The following is an 18,928-nucleotide window of genomic DNA, read 5'->3' on the forward strand; positions in this document are numbered from 1 at the left end:
GAGGAAATATTACTGGTGCACTTCCCCCCATCTGTTATGGAACTCCCATAGAACATTTGGTTGTTCTATTGTTCTCCACTTTGGCCACATTTAAGCACAAAAGGTAGAAACCTTCCTATCTGCCCAGGCCTTTGGGATTCAAGCAAAATTTTTTTTTTTGACAAGTCTATAATTTTTGCTCTCCACTACTGTTGCCTTGTTCTGTTTTCATATTCAGTTACATTTTACTGTGCAGTGCTGCTTACCTGCCATATTGTATTATTATTAATAATATTTTTTTAAAAAAATTATTTATACCCCACTCTCCCTGGCCAGAGCTGGGCTCAGGGCGGCTAACACCAGTAAAATTACAGTAAAAAAACATAATAGGGGGGAAAAGCCCAATTTAAAATACAGGTTAAAGTGCAGCCTCATTTTAATAGTAGCCCATAGAGCAAAACCATGGGGAGGGGGCATAAGGGTCAGGCTGAGTCCAAACCAAAGGCCAGGCAGAACGGATTGGAAGAAATTTAAAGTATACCTTAAAAATTGTTGTAAAATTGATGAGTGCTAAAATGTCAAAGGAAAGGAAAATATAGAATTACAGCTGTAATTGATTAAGTATGAGAAGAAGCTTAAAAAGATAATAAGTAATTAATTAATTGGTATGAAGAGTTGTTGAAGAAATTTTAAAACAGGGATGCAGAAAAGGGGAGGTAAGGGGAAGTCCGAGAAGCAAGGTTTATGAAAAAGAGGTTTTGAAATTATACACGTTTATATGTTTTTGTTTGTTTATGTGTGTGTGTTGTTTTGTTTTTAATTTGTGTTGGAAAACTAATAAAAAATTATTAAAAAAACAAACAGAAAACAAAGGCCAGGCAGAACAGCTCCGTCTTGCAGGCCCTGCGGAAAGATGTCAAGTCCCGCAGGGCCCTAGTCTCTTGTGATAGAGAGTTCCACCAAGTCGGGGCCAGTCCTGAAAAGGCCCTGGCCCTAGTTGAGACCAATCTAAGCGACCTTGCGACTTGGGACCTCCAAAATGTTGTCATTTGTGGACCTTAATGTCCTTCGCGGGGCATACCAGGAGAGGCGGTCCTGTAGGTAGCAGCTCCACACTCCCATTCTGAGGAAGAATGGGGTAAAACTGCAAGGAAAGAAATACTTCCTGGAAGACCACACGGCTTTACCACCTTTAGGCTGAAGTTGTTAGGAATGGCTTTAGATCTGCAGCCTAGTAACGCAGCACAGAGACCTTGTATGTGTTTGTTTTTAAGGTGTGAGAGAGGGTCTCAAGGTGGTCTAATATCAAATTAAAAATTAAATATAGGATCCCAGCTGTGCTGAAAATATATAATTCCATGAATTATAGAATTGTAGAGTATTACAGAACTGTAGAAGGAGCAATCGCTGTGCAGGGATAGGCGTCTCTGCTTTCTGTTTCAAGCTTAGTTCTCAGCTAGGCTGTTCTCATGACACAGCAAGTAGATGTTGTAGGTATGTTTGCTGGGTTCTAGAGCTCACCTTTACCAACTGACTACAATAGCAGTCATTTTTTGTCTGATGATCATTGAGAGGCCTTGGCACTTCCATGAAGTCAATCTAAGGGGAACTCTGGCTTCCCTTATTTCAGGCTCCCTGGTACAGAGAAAATCATCACCTGTAGGGCGTTTTGAGATAGCTCATTGTCTGTGCCAAATGGAAAAGGGAAGGAAGTTCTGGATTTGTGAAAGAATGATTGTGCCAGCAGTGCAGATCTACCAGTCTGCTCTGACTAAAAAGCGTTGCATGTGGAATGAGAATGCCAGGGGTGCCTGGCATTAACTCCTGTCTGATACAAGCACCCTAAATTCCAGCATTTCTTCAGATATTTATTGCCTATAGCTTTTCTAAACACAAGGCTCATTGATCCACTTTGCTGGAATCGTTTTCTCACTATGTCCCAACAATGAAATAACACTGAGGTACCAGAATCATTTTAAAATGCTTCTTTTTATTTCCATGGTTGCACATTGGGTAATTAAATAATATTTCAACCAACTCATAAATGAGTATTTAAATCAGGCTCCTAAGTAATTACAGTACATGGAATAAGAGAAGGGGTTTATTTAACTGTTAGCAAAGGATGCAGTGTAAATGTCACCATTGATCATTTTGTATGGGCAAATTAAGGTATTTTGGTGAAGTGCTCTTATAGAAAATACAGAGACGTCCCAAGACACTTGAAATTATGTCTTGGCTTCAGTACTTGCTGACTATATTGGCCCATTTCATGGTTGCTTCAAAGGAGTATTAAAAACAACAACAACAAACCAATGTAAGGTCGATTTGCCATCGTTAGACATTCTTTTCCAAAATATAAATGAAGTTTTGGCAAATAATATTTATACAGAAAAATAGGTTTAGATCTTTCCAGATTCAATGTATTCTACAAAACTACTCTAAAATAAATAAAAAATTATGTTCTTGTATACTTTTTTTTTAAAACACTAGTTCTTTCTTTACTATGAGTACAGATTAAAAGCAGGAGGCACCGAGACTAAACAAAGTGCAGTTGAGAATGGGCAGAAGGAAACCAGGCTTGGGTATCATGTCACATTACATCTCAGCTTAAAACAAGCTGTGGTTTAATGTGCGATAGTGGACGCTCCTCTTCCACTCCTACCACATTGTGGATCAAACAATGAGTGGGCCTTGTTGTGTTGTCTGAACCTGGGCTCATTGTCATTGCTCTCCAAACCAGCCAAGATCTGTTTTTAGCTTACCACTAGTGGTGTGTTGAGGGAGAAATGAACCACAAACCTGGGTTTGAATGACAAGACAAGGCAGATTCTGGCCTATTTTGTCCACAGGGTGGCAGCAGTGGAAAAGCAGCACTGAAAACCTTCTTAGCGGCATGTGCTTGCAAACACACCATAATTTGCTTTAAACTATGGTTTAATGCATGGGTAGGCAAACTAAGGCCTGGGGGCCAGATCCGGCCCAATCGCCTTCTAAATCCAGCTCGCAGATGGTTCAGGAATCAGCGTGTATTTACATGAGTAGAATGTGTTCTTTTATTTAAAATGCATCTCTGGGTTATTTGTGGGCATAGCAATTCATTCACACACCCCCCCAATATAGTCTGGCCCCCCACAAGGTCTGAGGGACAGTGGACCAGACTCCAGGTTTAATGTGATTTTGGGCCAGTGATTTTGCTGTCCTAGAGACAGGTATCTCTGAATGCATTTGCGTGATTTCTGCTCTCCTAGGTAGCCCTTGCTGAAAAGGACAGGGTTAGACCTCCTTTGCAGGTGAAAATGAGAAGTTCTTGTTGCTAGTTCTGCTGATGGGACGCATTCTGGTAGAAATGGGAAACAGCATTAGGCTTGTGTTGAGGGCTGAAGGTGGAAGCCAAAACAGTAAAATGAGGCAAGCAACAAACAGTGGGACAAAGTCCTTTGCTTAGATGCCAAATGGCTGAAAGCAAGCATTAAAATGCATATCGCTTTAAGGGTTAGAACACTGGGTTGAAGCTGGAATGAATAGTATATGAAGACCAGCTGGGTGGCTGGAGCAGAGATAAAGGAGGAATCGGTTCTGGAGTGCAGGTCCGGCCCAAGACATTTTGGCAGCTGAGGCCAGCCACAAAACGGCGCCCTGCCCGCCCATCAGGGAAGAAGGGGTATGTGAAGTTCTACATTGGGGGCAAGGAGAGGAATAGCTCGGGAGAGCATGAGACTCTTAATCACGGTTGTGTGTTCGAGCCCCACGTTGGGCAAGATTCCTGAATTGCTCAGGGTTGGACTAGATGACCCTCGTGGTCCTTCCAACTCAACAATTCTACATCGGGAGTAAGGGGTGAGGGAGTGAATATCTATATTGGGAATGGGGGGCGGGGAAGGGGCATGCGTTGAATTACATGGGGTTGGTTCAGAGCCCAAAACACCCCCTGCCATTTCATCCCTAGGGATGGGAGACTAGCAGAGCCTTCTACTCGATGAGATGACTTCTACAGTGGCGCCGGAGGCGAGAGCTGCTCAGGAGGGGTAGATCCTGCCTCCAAAGCATATGTAGCAGCAGAGGCTGGCAACAAATTCCGTGGAGGCTGGATCTTGCCTCGCCTCGCCTCAGGGCTGGGACAGCCCTGGCTGGCACAATATGTAAGGAGCAGGATTTTTAAAAGTTGCGAGTGAGAACGTAACGTGCCAGGGGCGAATGGATCAATATATGTTGTTAATAATAAAATTATAAATTACTTCAGAGCCAGAGGCTGTTGAAGCAGTGTAGACCAAAGCAAAATGGGGTGATGCAACAGACTCGGGAAACAATGCAGGTTGAAAGCTTAGTCAGGGCTCCTGGAGGGCGGGCATTTGGGGAGTGGTTTGTGTGGGCCTCCTTCTAGCTGCCGCTGGTTTCTCTGCCTGTGCAACCTCTGTGACTCATGCTCTTAAAACTGTGATTCTCAAACCACTTAGTCCAGCCTAGCCCCATTGAGACAACACAGCTATTTTGGAGCCAGTGGACTGTGGTTTGACATAAATATTTTTAGAAATGTAGAAACAGAACAAACTTATATGTCAATACAGTGGAACTCTCTTTTTTAAAAAATAGGATCTCTCTTTTTCTCTTGGTTCAGGAGGAAATAAAGATAATGACGTTTGATCATTAATGAACAGAACATAACGTTGCAGTGATTCTAAGAAAATAATTGTTTAAACATAATGTCCGATAAAACGTTCTTTCTACAGTTTAAATATTTAAACAACATACATAAATTGCCATTTAGTATTGTCCAATAAACTATCAAATGTTTAAATGCAACTTTTTTTTAAAAAAAGAACCCAAACTACAGATGTAGGTAAACGGCCATATTCTCAACCTAGGTTAAACATCTGAGAAAATTTACAAGTAAAGGTAAAAGAAATACATATTCCTCACAAATTAAAACTAATGCAAGATTACAAACACTATGTTTACCATCAGATTTTGGGTTCTTTGTCCCCCCCCCTTCTTTTAGGTGATTGAAGCTATTGTTTGAATATAAACAGATATTAGACATATGAAAAGCAAGATTAACACTGAAAAATAATTTCATTAACAAAAAAATCAATTAGTGCTTCTGGTCTTTCTGAGTAGGCAGTGCCGCCAGAGCTAAGTAGCTTGGAATCAATCTGAAAAGTCTAAGTTAAAATACTGCAATCATTTATAATGTTCACATGGAAAAAAACAGATGTTTCAAACAATTATACATATTTCCATAGAACAGCTGCTTTTTTGTTTTATAAACAATAATTTAAAAACTATGTACTTGTCTGATATATGTGCAACATATAAAATGTGAAATGTGACATATTTGGTACAACAGTGTAGGAAACAAATCTTAAAAACAAACCTCCTACATTAATCAAATGTATATAATTACCTTGTAAATCAACACAGTTTTTAAAAAAGTAAACATTAAAATCTGTTTTGTCCATATATATGTATGTGTATATATAATATGTATATAGCTGTATTAAAGATATCTTCATAGTTCTGTGACATAAAATAAGCTTTTAAAGAAAAAAAGGTTAAAAGGACTAGTTTCTTTCTCTGTGCTGTAATCCGGTTACAACTTCTTAAACCTGATTTTAAAAATACGGCAACAGTAACAATGGATTAAACTGAAGCTCTCTCTACATTTTGTTCAGTATTCTCCTAGTCATCTAGATTAAAGTCACTTATTAGTTTTTTCAATGACTCAGTTTCAATTATTCTGTTTTGAGTTAAATTAGAATATCTTGCTATCTTTTCACCTATAGACCCATTTCTTTAATTGGGAAGAAGTTATTTCATAACAAGTTCTTAATTTTTGGTAACCTGATTGCAAATCTGAAAGCTTAATCACTTGGTGCAAATTCAATTATAGACATCAGTGTCACATAGTTTCAAGTCTGATGTGGCAAAATTTAGGCACTTTTGCAAAGGCTTTATTTTAAAAAATATCCTCTCTCTTTGTAAAATAACATAGTCAAGACTTTGTTTGGGGTATGGAAACCATACTGTGCAAAGGTTTAATTTAGTTCTAGAATGCCACGATTCCAGTACAGCTTCTCTGCACCTGCCCAAAATCAGCTCGTGTGCATCTCCGCAATTTGTGCTTTGCCTTGGAGCTTTTAACGGGTGATGTTCAGGGATACAGGGTTCTGCTTTAACATCACCTCCTTTGCCTTGGCATCAACTGCCCTAGTAGAGAAGTGAGCTTTTTAAGAGAGTACAAAGTGGTCAAAGGGTTAAAAGTTAAGTCTGCAGTTGGTGAAGATTGGCCAAGATCCAAAGGGTGACTGGGGTGGGCACCCGAGGGCTTGCGCGTGCTTTGACCCCCCCCCGCTTCCTTTGAGCAGGAGAAACCCCTTTGCCGTCTCACCTACAGCTTTGGGAACTCTCCACAATTTCCGAAGCAGTTTGCCCTGCGAAGTGGCCGGGGCCCACGTGGAGCTAGTTAGGTGGTTCTCTGGACCTTGGGCTTAGTGGCCAATGTAAATCATTTATTGCTAACATTGAAAGATTCATAAAGTTGTGAACCCTACAATAATATATGAATAGGACTACTTACATTAGCTATAATCATGGCGGTAAGACGATATTTCTAAGAAGTAAACGGTGCTGTATAAAACCTTGAAAAGTAAAATGTTACCCTTTTTTTTAAGTCTTGAACCATCACAGCTGGCATCAGATAGTTAACTAGATTAGTTTGGAATATACTAAGCATACCATATTTAATATTCATTTTATGATATAGCAGCACTAGCTCTTTAGTGTTTTTGTGATTTGTCCAGACGAACAACTCTTTACTCAGCATGCAGTTTGTGGCAATTCTATTGAAGAGACAGGGTAGTATGTACAGTAACAATGCTTTGCTGTCCTCATCGAGGCCTCTTGACATTCCATTCCATTCCTGTTGGCTATTTCAGGATTATCTGTTAGAAGAAAAGAAAAAACAGCAACAACATTGTTGGGTGTGCTATTCAATTCTGATGAAGCGACTATTCTCCCCCCACTTTTGCTTTTATGTTGCCTCAGAATGAAAGCACACAGACGATGCGCCCAATGTTCTTATAGACTAAACTTGCATAGTATGCGAGCCTTTTAAGAATAACGGTGCTCATTTGTTACAATGGTGTGTGCTCCCAATTATTTCCTGGACATGAAATACAGTTGTACCTTGGATCCCGAATGCCTTGCGAGTTGAATGCCCGAACACTGCTAATCTGGAAATGAGTGTTCCGGTTTGTGAATGTTCTTTGGAACCTGAACATCTGACGCAACTTCCGGTTGGCTGCAGGAGCTTCCTGAAGCGAATCGGAAGCCCTGCTTTGGTTTCCGAACGTTTTGGAAGTCGAACGGACTTCCAGAACGGATTCCGTTCGACTTCCGAGGTACCACTGTATTAGGAAACTCACCACTGTGCCCCCAGCTGTGCCCTGTGCCTTTGCCCTCTGTCTTGACAGATGTTGCTGAGAGCTGGGAACACTCCGGCTGCCATCTCTGAATGGCGCCACCACGCTCAGCTGGGGTTCTCCTGTGCCACACCATTATTTCTTCCACAGGCACCTTCCCCTATGCTGTTGCCTTTAGAACCAGAGACTAACCAGGAAAGGGAGATGTATCCAGGAATATTTGCCCAATATGTCACCTAGGACGCAGCTATACAGCTGCAAATAAAACATTGTAAGAGTGTTTTAAGTGCAATATACAATGTGACACTAGATGGTGATGGTGAGCCTTATGGAAAATTCAATGTACAGTGGAACCTCGGTTGTCGAACGCAATCTGTTCCAGAAGACCGTTCGGCTTCTGAAATGTTTGACAACTGAGGCGCAATGGGTGATTATCAATGAATGGAGAAAGTTGAGAAATGCACCTTGGAAGCCGTTCGACTTCCAAGGCGCGTTCGAAAACGGAAGCATTTGCTTCTGGGTTGACGGTGTTCAGGTTCTGAAACATTCAGCTTCCGAGACGCTCAAAAACCAGGGTTCCACTGTATTTTTTTTAAAAGCTAAAAAAAACCCAAACCGTTTTCAGAACTTTTTAAAAATGTGTGTGTGGATTCTACCCTAACCTGCTTAGTAGTAGTAAGAAACCAGAAAACTACAAATACTGAAAAGTAGTCTCTAATGAGGGAATGTACTTCAAGCTTGTGAACAGACGCTCTCAGGCTGAATAAAAGGGAAAACGCCTCCAGGTAATTGGGCAAGGAAGAATTGGTGGCTTTTTTCTTTCAGGGTCACAAATTATTAATTTAAGCACCGTAAGGCTAATGAAATGGGCTAGTAATTTTTGTGGACTTATTTACAAGGCTGATTTATTATTAAAACTCAACTGCTTGAAGCCGGAGCTGCTTGCCTGGTGGGGTGGAGCTGCAGCAATAGCCTTCAGGCAACAGTGTTGCTGCCATTCAGCAATCCCTAATGGGCATCTCAGCAGGAACGCTGCATTGGCTCTGCCAGCGCACCCACACAGCTGCCCATCTTGGAAATTAGAAAAGATGCCGCTGCCAGGAGACTCTTGCCGCAGCTCTGACCTACCAAGTGAGCTACTTGAAAATAAATTTCTCTTGGTAGATCCTTGAGGCCTCAACTCCCAAATTCTAGCACAGCCTCCCACTGGTGCAGAAGTTACATTCGGGGCCTCCGCATGTGTCAGTGAAATGCACGTTGAGTAGGGAACACCCTGAAGAGTCCTAGCGGCTTGCAAGGAGACACTACCCGGAACCTGAAGAGGATATCCTCTTTGAGCTCTGGGGAGGGCCTCCTTGCAGGTCGGAGGGGGAGCGGGGCTTTGTTGAGGCTGCTCAGCCACCCTGCCTAGCAGCTGACATGTGGGGTAGCGCAGCAGCCGCTTCCCCGCACATCAGATGAGCACAGTGGCGTAGCGTGGGTTGTCAGCACCCGGGGCAAGGCAAGTAATTTGCACCCCCTAACCCGTGGATTTGCGCCCCCTAACCCTAACCCCCAGGTGTTGTGCCCGGTGTGGCCGGCCCCCCCTGCACCCCCCATGCTATGCCACTGGATGAGCATCTCAACAAAGTCCCACTGACCCTCCAGCTCACGAGCAGACCCTCCCAGGGGACCAAAGAGGACGTCTTCTCTCTGGGGAGGGTTTTCATGTGAACCAAGAGGATTCTCCAGGGTGCTCCCCACGTCCCGGCACCAGATGTGTGCATGGTCACGTGCAAGTGGGGAGTTGCCTGTACAGAGTTTTCCAGTTAAAGTAGAAGATGTAAAATTTATATGCATGTGCACACCATAATTTAGCATAAAATGAACAAGTTGCAGTGAGCTTCGCTTCTGCTTCCACTTTTGATTAACCACAGCTTGCCATGTAGTTTGGACCTACAATTATAGTAAGCATTAACTATGGTTTGTTTGAACAAGCCAGCGTTGGTTAACTATGGTTTGAAGGTAAATATTATCATAGTTAATATTAAACCAGTTTGTCAGTCAGAATGACACAATTAGGATTAAGAAAAAGTGACAACTGCCAAATTACTTCTCCCTGATTCAACAGCATCTGGGGACCCAATGTTGAAGAAAACTGCTATGGGAAATGCAACCACTATGAAGATCTAATTGGGGACACTTTAGGATGTTCCTGGTTGATTTTTAAAGTTCAATGTACAGTCGTACCTTGGAAGTCGAACGGAATCCGTTCCGGATGTCCATTCGACTGCCAAAACGTCCGAAAACCAAAGTGTGGCTTCTGATTGGCTGCAGGAAGCTTCTGCAGCCAATTGGAAGCCCCATCGGACGTTCCAAAAGAACGTTTGAAAACCGGAACACTCGCTTCCAGGGTTTGATCGTTCAGGAGCCAAAATGTTTAGAGAACTAGGCTGTTCAAAAACCAAGGTATGACTGTATAAGGTTTGAATCCTATATCATCACCTGAGGACCATGAGACACTACACCAGCATGGAGCCTACAGTTCCAAAATATGCAGCTGCTACATTTTTCTACATAACTTTCAGAACATATTTCTGATAAAAGGTGGCATATTTATCAGAATGGTGGGTGTACTTCATGTTCTCAGGGCAAATGGATATATTCTGTATGATATACATGAACTATTAACTACAGTGAAATATTACCTCTGCCCTACAGTCGAAAACTAAAATGCTAAAATACATTACTAAAAACTAGTACAAAAAGCTAAAATACTTTAGCCATTAGGAGGCTTATTTCAGCCACATAAAGAATCAACTCCTTTATCAATAAATAGTTGCTGGAGCCAGATATGAGACTATAAAAGACTAGTGAGAGACCAAGCTTAAACCACAGGATGGACAATTCATAAAATAAGCTAATAATAATTTCAAGTTATTTTATCCAGCTTCCTGCAGATAGCTCTACAGAGTTTCATTTATTTATGGGAAACATATTTTTCAATCACAACACTATTCTAATAATATTAGAGTGAGAGTACAAGAATCTGAGGCCTTACACTAATCCACAGATGTTCCCTGCCATAGTTTCCTGCTTCTATCATTTATTTATTCAAATATTATTTATTTTTAATTCTGTTTTTAAGACCAAGAAACCGGCTCCCAGAGCAGCTCACAAATCACTAAAAATTGACAGTCCCTGTCAGCAGCCTTACAATCTAAACAGACATGACGCAAAAGGGAAATGGATTGGGGGGAGGAAAAAATGAACTTGGGTTCAAGTTCATGGTTAAAAGTTGCTCTAATGACTAGCTGGGAATGGAGCAGGGCAGGAAACGGGGCAACCCCCCCAACTCTTCCTTTCCTCTGCTGCAACTAGGGGGGCAATTTAATCACAGGAAGCTGCTATGAAGCCAGGTCCAAACCCCATTCAGCAGTGGGGCTGCTGCTGGAAGAGGGAAAACAGGCCTTAAAAATAATGTTTTCTGCTGAGTTGCCCAGTCCTGTGGCCAAGAGGAACAGGCCAAGTGCCATGCCCCTGGAACACCCATTTTGGGGAATTCGTAGCAGCCTTGGCTCAGCCCTGAAAGAGCCAGGATGACCACATTACACTGGCTGACCTTGGGTTGGGGACTTAGCTCTGACTGTGTGGGGCGTCAACCAGTCAAGCCAGAGATCCACTGCATCCTAAGCTGCTCCCCCTGCAGATCTTGCCATGGGATTGCATCCTTCCACTGCTGTTATGTTATTTATGCCCCATACCTTTATTTATAACAAATACCTTTGGGGTTTGGCCGTGGTACAACAAGGGTGAGGTGCCGCTCTACTCTTCTGTATACTGCAGCACAAGCTAATGCTCACAACTGAATGCAAGAAAAATGACGACTTGCTAATCTCATTTAAATCAAAGGGCCAAAATAAAAAAAAATGGTGCATTTGGGGTCATTCCGGGTCTTTCCAAAGCTGTATCTGCCCCAGTGCGATCTATTTTGGGACTGCACACCATATTCTCTAATTCTTGGTCTAGTTGAATGAACGGGACTCTCCAAATACATATATTTGCGTATTTTTTAAATATTATCAATGAAAAACTGGCATGTCCTTTGGGAATGACAATCTAGGCACCTCTTTCACAATCAACAGTTCACCTCTACCTGAGGTTACCTGCCCAAGGATCAAAGTGCATTACCTTAAGGGTTCATTTGCAAGAGATTTTGAAATTTCAAACAGTGTCACAACCTACTTTTCAGTGCCAGAGAATTTTTGCCTCTGGGAGAAGCACCTGAATGCTTTACCACAGTACAGTGGTGCCTCGCAAGACGAAATTAATCCGTCCGTGAGGCTCTTTGTATAGCGGTTTTTTCGTCTTGCGAAGCAAGCCCATTGACAGCTTAGCGGATTAACGCTATTAGCGGTTTAGCGGCTTTTAGCGGATCAGCTGATAAGCGGCTTAGGGCTTAGGAAAAGGGGGGAAAACCCTGCAGGAACTCGCAAGACATTTTCGTCTTGCGAAGCAAGCCCATGGGGAAATTCATTTTGCGAAGCGCCTCCAAAACGGAAAACCTTTTCATCTAGCGAGTTTTTCGTCTTGCGAGGAGTTCATCTTGCGGGGCACCACAGTACAGGCATGCAAAACCCTTTTGGCTGCACAGGCCAGATCCTTAACAGGCCAAATTTGAAAGGGTTTAAATCCTGCTCGGGAAGGGGTTTGCATCGGAGGGGGTTTGCATTGCTCCTCAAACATTTTCTGGAATGTAAAATATGATTTTTATTAAAGGTACTAAAAGAGCTTGATCTGTTGAATTGAGAGGATACTGCATTCCAAAAAGTTAATGGTTTGAGGAAAGAATTATTTTGACTTCCTGATATACCCATCTGTCCCCATGTCCAACCAGAGTAATTTCTTCCCACCCTACATTTTGGAGCCATCGACATTCGGCTTCCTTCTGGCATAGTGCAATAAATGAGCAAATATCACCTGCGCAGAAGTGGTGCGAATGGAAGGAACAAAGTAGCACAAGGTACAGCGGTTGGCAAGAAACTGCTCAGATCATTGTTGCTACAGGTGGAATTGCCAAGTAGCTGACATGCTCAGATTTCAGGACACTGATTTGAAGACAGCATAGGATACAAATAGCACGATTGTGTGTGTGGTTAGCTCTTCTACCTTCTGCTTCAGATAATTCATGGCACTGATTACCACTATTGCATCAAGACTATTGGTCCATCGGGTCAGTAGAGTCATTGGCAGCAGCTCTCCACTTGAGGGTTTTGGGCGAGAGTCTTCCAGCAGAAGCTGGAGATGCCAGGGACTGAACCTGGGACCTTCTGCTAAACATGTGCTACATCATGGAGTTATTGCTGTTTCCCTAATATTTAACATTTGGCATAGCAACCAAAGAGTTCAGAGCCTTCACCTGCATTAACGCACTGTGATCCTTATCACAACCCTGTAAGGTAGGTCAGCAGTATTATCCCCCAAACTGCTGATAGGGGATTGATGGTCCTGATGAAAGTGCATGGTATTTATTGAGAGGTACCAATTGTTGCGGGGACGCAGGTGGCGCTGTGGGTTAAAGCCTCAGCGCCTAGGACTTGCCGATTGAAAGGTCGGCGGTTCAAATCCCTGCGGCGGGGTGCGCTCCCGCTGCTCGGTCCCAGCGCCTGCCAACCTAGCAGTTCGAAAGCACCTCCAGGTGCAAGTAGATAAATAGGGACTGCTTACCAGCGGGAAGGTAAACGGCGTTTCCGTGTGCGGCTCTGGCTCACCAGAGCAGCGATGTCACGCTGGCCACGTGACCCGGAAGTGTCTCCGGACAGCGCTGGCCCCTGGCCTCTTAAGTGAGATGGGCGCACAACCCCAGAGTCTATCAAGACTGGCCCGTACGGGCAGGGGTACCTTTACCTTTACCTTTACCAATTGTTGCATGATCTTCCATCGATAAATGACAGAAATAAGAAGGAATTTTGGCCACTTGTGAAAGGTTTTTGATTAGTCCTGAGATTTACAACTCACTTTTTACTAATTTTCTAGACATTTATCATAAAAGAGTATGTGTGTATGTGTGTTTTACTGTTATGGACTGTTAAGAGGACAGTCTTTGGGTAACAATGTGTTTTAAGGAGGATTTTTAGTCTCTAGTTTTATTGTACAGCAATTCACATACTTGCCCAGAGTGGCATACACTGTGAGCCTATACAGACAACAATTTTGCCACACATACTACCACATTGGCTGCTGATGTGTGGCAGTGTTGATACAGATTGAAAGATACCATGGGTTGCTCTACATAGACCCAGTGATGTTTAGATGCACGCATCCTGCTTTGCAGAGGGTGGCACTAGATTACCCTCAGGGTCCGTTCCAACTCTACAATTCTATATATAATTGTGATCTATTAAGTCTCGAGTTTTGGGATTTACTTTTTTCTTAAGAGACTATATGAAGATGCCTTTTCAGAGTTCATATATTAAATGCTGAATAGGTCGCAGTCTACAAGTTGCAGAAAACCAAAATGGAAATTACGTTTAGTGGCTGAAAGAGCTGTGAATAGGATGCTAAACACTGATATTTGCAGGCAACAGAGCTTCCTTTTAATGAAATGGGTTTTTTAAGCAATCCTTTGCACGTGAGTGGCATAGCAGGTCAAATATGATTATAAAGTACATTCTAGAATCTAGATATCTTACAGAAACTCACAAGACTGCACTTACTGGAAACAATTTTTTCCTACAAGTTACATTAAAAAATTGAACTGAACAATTCTTATGTGTATGTGGTGCATTTTGGACAGTTTGTTCATCAAAGCCATCACTGTGTTCTTCAGAAGGCATTTGCATGCTCTAAGTTATAATGTTAACCCTTAACTCTCCACTACTGCTTGCTGAACTTATTTTTACATTTGCAAACTAAAAAAACTATCCAAAGCAAGCTCAGGGAGTGAGACACTCCATCCCAAATTAGTGGAATTAAAAATCAGCCATACTAGCACTCCCTTATTAGGATAGTTACACAAATTTTCCTATAACTTAAAACATGACCTGTACCTGAGAAAACTTTAATCAAAATACTGCTTCACTAACTTATTCCCAAACCTGAAACTGAAGAATACAAATGAAGTCTCTGGCATTTCACGAAAGTTCACTTTCAAATAGGCAGTGGTATTTCACACTTCCTAAAGTAGTGCTATCACATATTGGAAGGCAAATGTTAACTTTGAATTTGTGGCTGTAGCTGATGCAAAGCACCTTTACCAAAAAACAACCTGCTTTGCAAAGTTCTGTTTTGAGACAAGTTTTAAGTGCTGGAAAGCAATGTGACATGTGGAAAATTAAGAATAAAAAAGGGATGTGAAATACGTATTAATGAGTTTACTGACTGTGTGCTGCAAACCTATTGGACAGCCATGTAAAATGGCGTCTTTAATAAGAAGGAAAACAAAGAAGTCCTAAATCATTCTAGTAATGATGTATGGAAGTGAGAGCTGGACCGTAAAGAAGGCTGATTGCTGAAGAATTGATGCTTTTGAATTATGGTGCTGGAGAAGACTCCTGAGAGTCCCATGGACTGCAAGAAGATCAAACCTATCCATTCTAAAGGAAATCAGCCCTGAGTGCTCACTGGAAGGACAGATCCTGTAGCTGAGGCGCCAATACTTTGGCCACCTCATTGGAAGAGAAGACTCCCTGGAAAAGACCCTGATGCTGGGAAAGATGGAGGACACAAGGATAGTGTTCTCGAAGCTACCAGCATGAGTTTGACTAAACTGCGGGAGGCAGTGGAAGACAGAAGTGCCTGTCGTGCTCTGGTCCATGGGGTCATGAAGAGTCGGACACAACTAAATGACTAAACAGCAACAACAACAATCGTTCTAGGCAGCCAAGTAGGTGGATGCTTTTTCTATTGCTGACAAAATCAACTTCCTCCAGAGAACAAAGCTTTTTACCTTTGGCAGTAGGCTATGTATTGTGGACGATCTGTAGGGTGGGTTCTTCAAACACAGGCTTATGTTGCATCTGATCAGGAGGAGGTGGGGGCACAGAGCTAAGACATGGTGTCTGGTTTAGTCTGGCCTGCCTGTTGTGCTGCCTGCTTTCTGGCTCTGAATGCTAGAGTCCTCACCTCTGCCTCCAAAAACACTTCACAGCAGAGCACATTAGAGTGGCACAGTCTTCTGTAGCTTGGACTTGATTTGCGGCGCACTGACCACAGTGCATGGCTACTGTTGCTCTGTACGAGATTGTTTTGATTTTAATAATGGTCTGCCCGCTTTTGCGACATGCTCCGGTCGGCTGCTGTTGTGCTAAGTGCTTTCCCATTAAGACATTTGTGGCTATGCATGTACTATTTATTTTAAACTGTGTTTTAAAACCATTTTAAATGGTTGAATCCTGGCCTGAGACCTTATGGTGAAGGGCTGGTAATAATATCGGTAGCACGTTTCCAAGCAGCGTGCTCATAATGTGCCATACTATAACCTCCATGCCATTACGTTCCCAAGTATAGCCTAGGTCATCAAGGCTTGTGGCAGATATATGAACTAACCCCAGGCCCAGGTATGAAGAAGCAGGCATAAGCTTGCTCAAGATAGGAAAGTGTGTCAGAGACAGCTTAGATTTCAGGGCAGGGCTTAAAGAAAGAGATGAGATTGGTGCTAGTGGACTGGAGTAGCCTCTGAGTAAAAGGACTAGTAAATAATACTAAATAAGACTGTGTGTATGTGTATTATCTATCAGCATTTTAGATTGCTTTTACTCGTTTTTATATTTGGTTTACTGCTCGTTTTGTAAGTTACTTCGAGTCACTTTTTTAAAAACAAAGCAACTAATGCAATCCAAATCAGGGAGTTCACTGCAGAAAGATGCCTTAAAAAACAAAGAGCTCCAGGTGATATGAACAAATAAACTAAGCTCCAAGGAAAAGATGAAAGAGATCCCTTTGAGAGTACCACTATTTGACCTGGAGTGGGGGGGGTGGTATTTCTTAATTCTCTCAAATATGGTGATCAATCAGATTCTGAGTGTAAGCAAAAAAGGCTGATTCATAATCCATATCCATGCATTCATGCATGTGTGAAATGGCTATCACAAATCAAACACTGCAATATAACTTTCCTGTCAACGCACACGGATTTCATGGGGAGAAATATGCTTTTAAAAGAGAAGCACTGTTCATAGTCAGTTGGTCAAGTCAGCTGTGCATGTCTTTGCTTTGCTAAACAAACAAACAAACAAACAAACAAACAAAGAAACCATGATTGCTTGTTTTGCTATAGGGGGTGGTGAAGTCTACTTTTTCCACTAAATGAAGTGTACAGGCCCATTTTTACCCCTCCACACCCCAAACACAAAAGAGAGAGAAGCACTAAATACAAAAGAGCAAAAAAGAGAGGCCAGCTCTGGATAGTACAGAAAAATAGTGGGACGTTTAATAAAAGAGTAAGTTGCCCAAGATAGATTGGGAGACTCTTGCGTGCCTAAGGAATTTTTGTTCCTGTTATGAAAACATTTAGGGAAGGCAGGGAGGTGAATATACCATATACACATAGGTGAGCCCCACAGCTCTGCACTGTATGGAGTCAGTCTTAAACTATTGCTTTCATCTATTCTCCTACTGCTTCCGCTTTCCCCCTCTGCTCTATACACTAGGCAGATTTGAAGGACCGTGTACGAAGATAGCAATAATATGGGGCACACAGTACAGAGCTTTCCAAACTCTGTCGCGACACATAGGTGTGTCGCTCCTTCTGGGGGCTGGAAAACTGGTTTGCTAGTAAAACTGAATTACTGTATCGCAAAAGGATGCATGTCTAAAAAGTGTGCCAACAACATGAGAAGTTTGGAAAGCTCTGGCATAGTGCCTGAAGGCTTGAGCAGACTTGCTCATTTAAGATCTTGGTTGAAATCTGGCCATTTTACCAAAAGCAAAAAAAATAAAATAAAAATATTATGAGGCTTCCTAACATCTGCCACATCTGTTTTGGCTTAGACAAATTGTGCTTAGACAGCTCTGAAGTTCACTATTAGCACTTAACTGATGCACACATTTTGCCCGTGAATGTGAATATACAAGCATGCATACAGATAAATTAGAGAAGCACGATTAGAACAGTAGAATGGTACCTCGATTTAAGAACAGCCCTGTTTACGAACGATTTGGTTTCCGAACTCCGCAAAACCGGAAGTAGTGTCCCAGTCTGCAAACTTTACCTTGGTCTAAGAACAGAATCTGAACGGTGGAAGGGCACCGGCAGTGGGAGGCCTCATTAGGGAAAGCACACCTCGGTTTAAGAACGGACTTCTGGAAGTTCGTAAACCAAGGTACCACTGTAGATGTAAAATTCCTGGGGGGAAAGCAAGGCAGCACTCCCTGAGTAAGGTGGCAAGCCAGCTGCAGGTGTGCATGCAGGAAGCAGATTATATCGTCCTATTTTGGTCAGCCTTCACGCCTGGTCTTAGCACTGAAACAACCTTAGTTGCCCTGACCGATGAGAGAGACTGCAGTGTGACCCTGTTGGCTCTCTTTGCGGCATTCGACACCACTAACCATGCTGTCCTTCTGGAATGACTCAAGAGTGGAAGTGGAGAGCCCTGCCCTTCTACTTGCAAGGCTGCAACCAGAAAGCAGCACTACGTGACTGTGTTTTCTGAGCTGGGGGGGGGGGGCGTTCTGCAAAGGTCTATTCTGTCTCCTTTGCTATCTGACATGCAGCTGTTGAAAGTTGTCATCAGGATTCGGAGCACGGTGTCACCAATATCATGATGATACAAAGCACTTCCTCTCCCCATTCCATCCAAATCAGAAAGTTCTATGTTGAACCAGTGCCCAGAAGCAGTGATGTGCTGGATCAAGGGCCAATAACCTGAGGCAGAAACCTGATAAGATAGAAGTGCAGTGCGTGGCTAGTGTTGTTCTAGGAACCTGCTCTAGAAGGAGCTGCTCGACCCTTGAAGGAGCAGGTTCATAGCCTGGGGGTACGCCTGGATTCCTGTCAATGGAGCCGCCAGTTGCTAGGACAGCTTATGCCCAGTTTAGGCTTGTTTGGCAGCTGTGGCTGTTCTTGGACTTGGGATAGCCTGGCCCCAGCAGCCATCTCCAGCTCGGGCCACTGCAATGTACTTTACGGCAGGTTGCCCTTGAAGGAGGCATGGGAGCTTCAACTAGTGCAGAAAGTGGCTTTCAGGCTGGTGGAAGTACTGCACCGACACTCTGTGAATTGCCGGGGCCAATTCAAGGTGATGTACTGATGCACACAGCTCTAAATGGCTTGGGATCCAAGGGTCTACACGATATCCCCCACAACACACACAATTCAACCATCTTGGGCTTTATGGTGGAAAAGGGAGGCCCTGTTACTGGTGCTGCTACTGTTGTCCGGCTGCTGCTGACTTGACACAGGGCCTTCTTGGTAGTTGTTCTCTGATGATAGAATACCCTTTCAGACATATGTCCCCTCCCTTAACATTTAGGCAGAACTTAAAAACATTTCTCTATACCCAGCAATTGATGGATACTTGATTCTATTTTTAAAAAATGAATTCCCTTTTCTG

At 42.8% G+C, this 18,928-nt stretch overlaps 1 protein-coding gene and 1 long non-coding RNA gene across 27 annotated transcripts in view; one reads left to right on the forward strand and one right to left on the reverse strand.

The window, feature by feature from the left end:
* The window catches only part of LOC310844127, a 249,647-nt gene extending 238,373 nt beyond the window's left edge, over positions 1-11,274 (forward strand). Inside the window, exons 2-3 of the long non-coding RNA XR_014563963.1 lie at positions 3,137-8,863; positions 9,015-11,274. This is a non-coding gene — a long non-coding RNA (uncharacterized lncRNA). The remainder of the gene's footprint in view (positions 1-3,136; positions 8,864-9,014) is intronic.
* The window catches only part of MBNL2 (muscleblind like splicing regulator 2), a 74,422-nt gene continuing 57,443 nt past the window's right edge, over positions 1,950-18,928 (reverse strand). For all 26 annotated transcript variants that reach the window (XM_083737868.1, XM_083737865.1, XM_083737864.1 and 23 more), the window contains one exon: positions 1,950-6,917. In XM_083737868.1, coding sequence (XP_083593994.1) covers positions 6,793-6,917 — 125 coding nt within the window. In that variant the 3' untranslated portion in view covers positions 1,950-6,792. The remainder of the gene's footprint in view (positions 6,918-18,928) is intronic.

This window comes from Podarcis gaigeae (assembly GCF_964106915.1).
Source record: "Podarcis gaigeae genome assembly, chromosome: 4".
Classification (NCBI taxonomy): domain Eukaryota; kingdom Metazoa; phylum Chordata; class Lepidosauria; order Squamata; family Lacertidae; genus Podarcis; species Podarcis gaigeae.